The following is a 3,767-nucleotide window of genomic DNA, read 5'->3' as shown; positions in this document are numbered from 1 at the left end:
TGACTGTGGCCATGCTGGAGCACCGCCTTTAGTCGAGCAAATCGACCCCAGGACTTATTCTTTGGAAGCCTAGTACTTATTCTTTCGGTCTCTTTTGCCGAACCGCTAAGTTACGGGGACGTAAACACACCAGCATCGGTTGTCAAGCGATGTTCGGGGGACAAATACAGACATACAAACACATACACACATACATATATATATATACATATATACGACAGGCTTCTTTCAGTTTCCGTCTACCAAATCCACTCACAAGGCATTGGTCGGCCCGAGGCTATAGTTGAAGGCACTTGCCCAAGATGCCACGCAGTGGGACTGAACCCGGGACCATGTGGTTTGTAAGCAAGCTACTTACCACACAGCCATATATATGTATCATATATATATATATATATCATATACATATATATGTATCATATACATATATCTATCATATACATATATATCTATCATATACATATATATATATATATATCATATACATATAAATGTATCATATATATATTATATACATATAAAATTAATGAATGGAGTAAAACGCATATTTTAACTGCATACTTTAATTTCCAACATATGTTTCAAAGAATTACAATTTATATGATCGATAGGAATCGTCGATGTTAAAAATGTAAACTTCTCTTCAGGGAAATGTATGGGAACCAGCTTAAACGTAAGACATTATAACCGAATATGAGAACCTTTTTATTACATAACATTCCTCTCCAACCTTTATCATATATATATATATATATATATATATATATATATATATATATATATATATATAATATGATATATATATATGATATATATATATGCTATATATATAGAAAGAGAGAGAGATATAACTGTTTTCATAAATCTGGTAGCCTTCAAATTTCTGATGTATTGGAAAAAAAATGGAGTTGATTGCCTCCCTTGTTAATATAGGTGTTGATGTTATCATTGACAGATTTATTTTGGGGTTTTTCTTTTTGTGATAATTACTATATATATGCATTTAAGCTTTATCTTAATCTTGTATGATTTAATCCTTTAAATACAGAATTTTGCTTTCTGTTCACTAAGTGAATGATTTGCAAAGGTCGTTGTTCATAACAATCATTATACAACATGAAATTTGGATATTTGCGATGCTAAACATGATTTTGAACACATTTAAGGTTATTATTTTCTTACATTCTTATATTTAACTTCTTGTAGCACTGGGACATTATTAATTCTAGCATTTTGTATGTGTATACATGTGAGTTTGTGTGTGTGCTTGTATGTTTTATGTATGTGTGTATGTGTGTGAATGTATGTATATATATGTTTATGTATATATATATATATATATATATGTGTGTGTATGCATATATATATGTGTGTGTGTATGCATATATACATATGTATATATACATATATATACATATATATACATATGTGTATGTATATATATGTGTGTTTGTGTGTGACTGCATATTTACTCTGTAATTCAGACTTAATTTAAATAAAAATTTAATGAAAATATTAGCAAGAAGGAAAACGAATTTTTTAATTTAATGATGTTTTGAACATTTAAATAATATATGACAACACAGTAACATCTTCCAATATACAACTAACATCCTTACCTTCCTCAGATTTAAATTTCTTTGCTTATTCATTAATTCACACTCAACACACGTGTGTGTGTGTGTGTGTGTGTGTACACATTCATCTGTTTTCTCTGCCCACTATTGCTGAAAGTGTTAAGGGGGTAGATTCCTCAAACACCTCCATAGTGTCCTGTTAGAAACAACCATCATTACACTTTCTGCCTGGATTCCCCAGCATAGACAGCAAAGACTATAGATATTATTTGGTCATCTCGTTCTTGGTTTAACCCTAAGTCTCCTACTAGTTGCCTCAGCTTGAAGAAGCTATCTTGCAGATTTTTTCCTGACATTCTAATCACATATTCCAGAGTTGTGGCTTTTCAGTGCAGAGAATTAATATTTGTATGTGTTGAAAAGAATCAAAGGTCCTTCCTAAATCATCGACTCACAAAGCTGGCATTCCAAATTCTGAGGCATATATATACCCGTCCTCTTCATATGGGGTGCTGATCCATTGCAGGATTATTCACTTTTGTCAGCTGAGTGAACTGGAGCAATGGTGAAATGAGTTTTGCTCAAGAACAACAATGCATTGCCTGGCCTAGAAATTGAAACCTTAGTCTAACAATCATGTGTGCAACATCCTAACCACCAAGCCATGCACCTCCACAATACATACGTGTGTGTGTGTGTGTAAGTTGTCTGCAGATTTTTATATATTAATAAAAGAAAGCAGTAGTAAGAAGTGTGAGAAATGCTGTTTATTACTTATAATTCTTTAGTGATTTCGTTCTGCATGGAACTTTTCAGTGATTGTGGATTCTTGTGCATGGAGGTTTCATTTTATATATATGTGAGTATAGAGTGTATCAAGAAATGTTGACTGTTTGTTGAAAAATATAAGGAGTTCAAATATTCTTAATAATTTTGTTTACTTGAATCTTGGAGTTGGACAAAGACTGTGTTTTGAGAGTGGCCAGTGAAGGGGTTTATCTGCCTGTTTATTGTTTTCAGTTTATGGATATGGGTGTGTGTTTGGTTACTACTTCGAATATTTTCCTTTACATATTTTTAATTTGCTTTAGTAACATCATTAACTACAGAAATGGTATCTGTTGGTGATTTGCTTTCGATCATCAAGACAAGTCATTTTTATGAACATTTTTCAATATCTCTATAAATCACATTTTTATGTTCTCTCTCTCCCTCATACACACACACACACATGTAATTTATTTATAGGTATATGTTAATGTCCATTTTCTGTGCTGGCATGGGCTGGACACTTTGACAGGATTTGGCAAGTTGCAGGGCTACATCAAGCTCTGTCAGCTTTGGCATGGTTTCTACAGTTGGATACCCTTTCTAATGCCAACCATTTTACAGGGTGTACTAGGTGGGGGGGGTTTTTTGTGCCACTGGCACTAGTGAGGTTGCCAAGTATGTTGCAAAACAAGAACAGAAAAAAGGGAAAAAATGGGGAAAAGGAAAAGACTTCTCAACTAAATAGGAGTTTAGTATTCAAGAGGGGAAGTAACGGTGATGGTTCTAAGCTAAATGTTGAGAGGCTAAAGTGTAATGGAAGGACAAATCCAGGTGTTTTGCTATATCCAAGGAAAGTGATATATAGAAATGGAAGAAATGCTTCTTGTCCATGGTATGTAAATTCAGAGGCAATGATGCACAAGCAACGGTTATGTTGGACTGGACACCTTATTAGAATGAAGGATAGCAGGATTCCTAAGCAGATGCTCTATGGAGAACTTGTGAATGTAAGGAGACTCCGGCAGAAACCAAGGCTGCAATTTAAGGACTGTGTCAAGTCCTCATTAAAGGCCTGTGATATGCAGGACACAGACTGGGAAAACAATGCCTGTCATCACCTCAGATGGAGGAAGCAGGTTAAAGAGGGGATCGACACTTTTGAGAGAGCACGTATCCAGCATGAAGAACTTAAGTGAGCTGTGCGAAAGCACATGGCTCGTATAGTGATTGGGGAAAGCTTGGTCTGCAATGTTTGCAGTCATGTATGCTTGTCAAGAAACCACCAACGGAGTCGCAAATGCGAAGTATAAGTTAGTCCTAGAGCGCACAATGTTCCTGAAGGTCGGCAGTGGTCTTCCTTGGTCACGAGTGGATAGCCATCAACATCATATATGTATATATATATATATATATATATAT

The 3,767-nt window shown here is 34.6% G+C and overlaps 1 protein-coding gene across 10 annotated transcripts in view; it reads left to right on the top strand.

The window, feature by feature from the left end:
* The window catches only part of LOC106873313 (partitioning defective 3 homolog), a 230,947-nt gene that overhangs the window by 133,246 nt on the left and 93,934 nt on the right, over positions 1–3,767 (top strand). The window contains exon 1 of one of the 10 annotated variants that reach the window (XM_014920637.2): positions 1,120–1,166. The exons of the other annotated variants lie outside the window; for them this stretch is intronic. Coding sequence (XP_014776123.1) covers positions 1,137–1,166 — 30 coding nt within the window. The 5' untranslated portion in view covers positions 1,120–1,136. Of the gene's footprint in view, positions 1–1,119; positions 1,167–3,767 lie in introns of those variants that run through there. 10 annotated transcript variants of the gene reach the window in all.

Source organism: Octopus bimaculoides, chromosome 9, assembly GCF_001194135.2.
Source record: "Octopus bimaculoides isolate UCB-OBI-ISO-001 chromosome 9, ASM119413v2, whole genome shotgun sequence".
Lineage (NCBI taxonomy): Eukaryota > Metazoa > Mollusca > Cephalopoda > Octopoda > Octopodidae > Octopus > Octopus bimaculoides.
The sequence above is the reverse complement of the archived record's forward strand: the minus strand, read 5'-3'. Positions and strand labels throughout refer to the sequence as shown.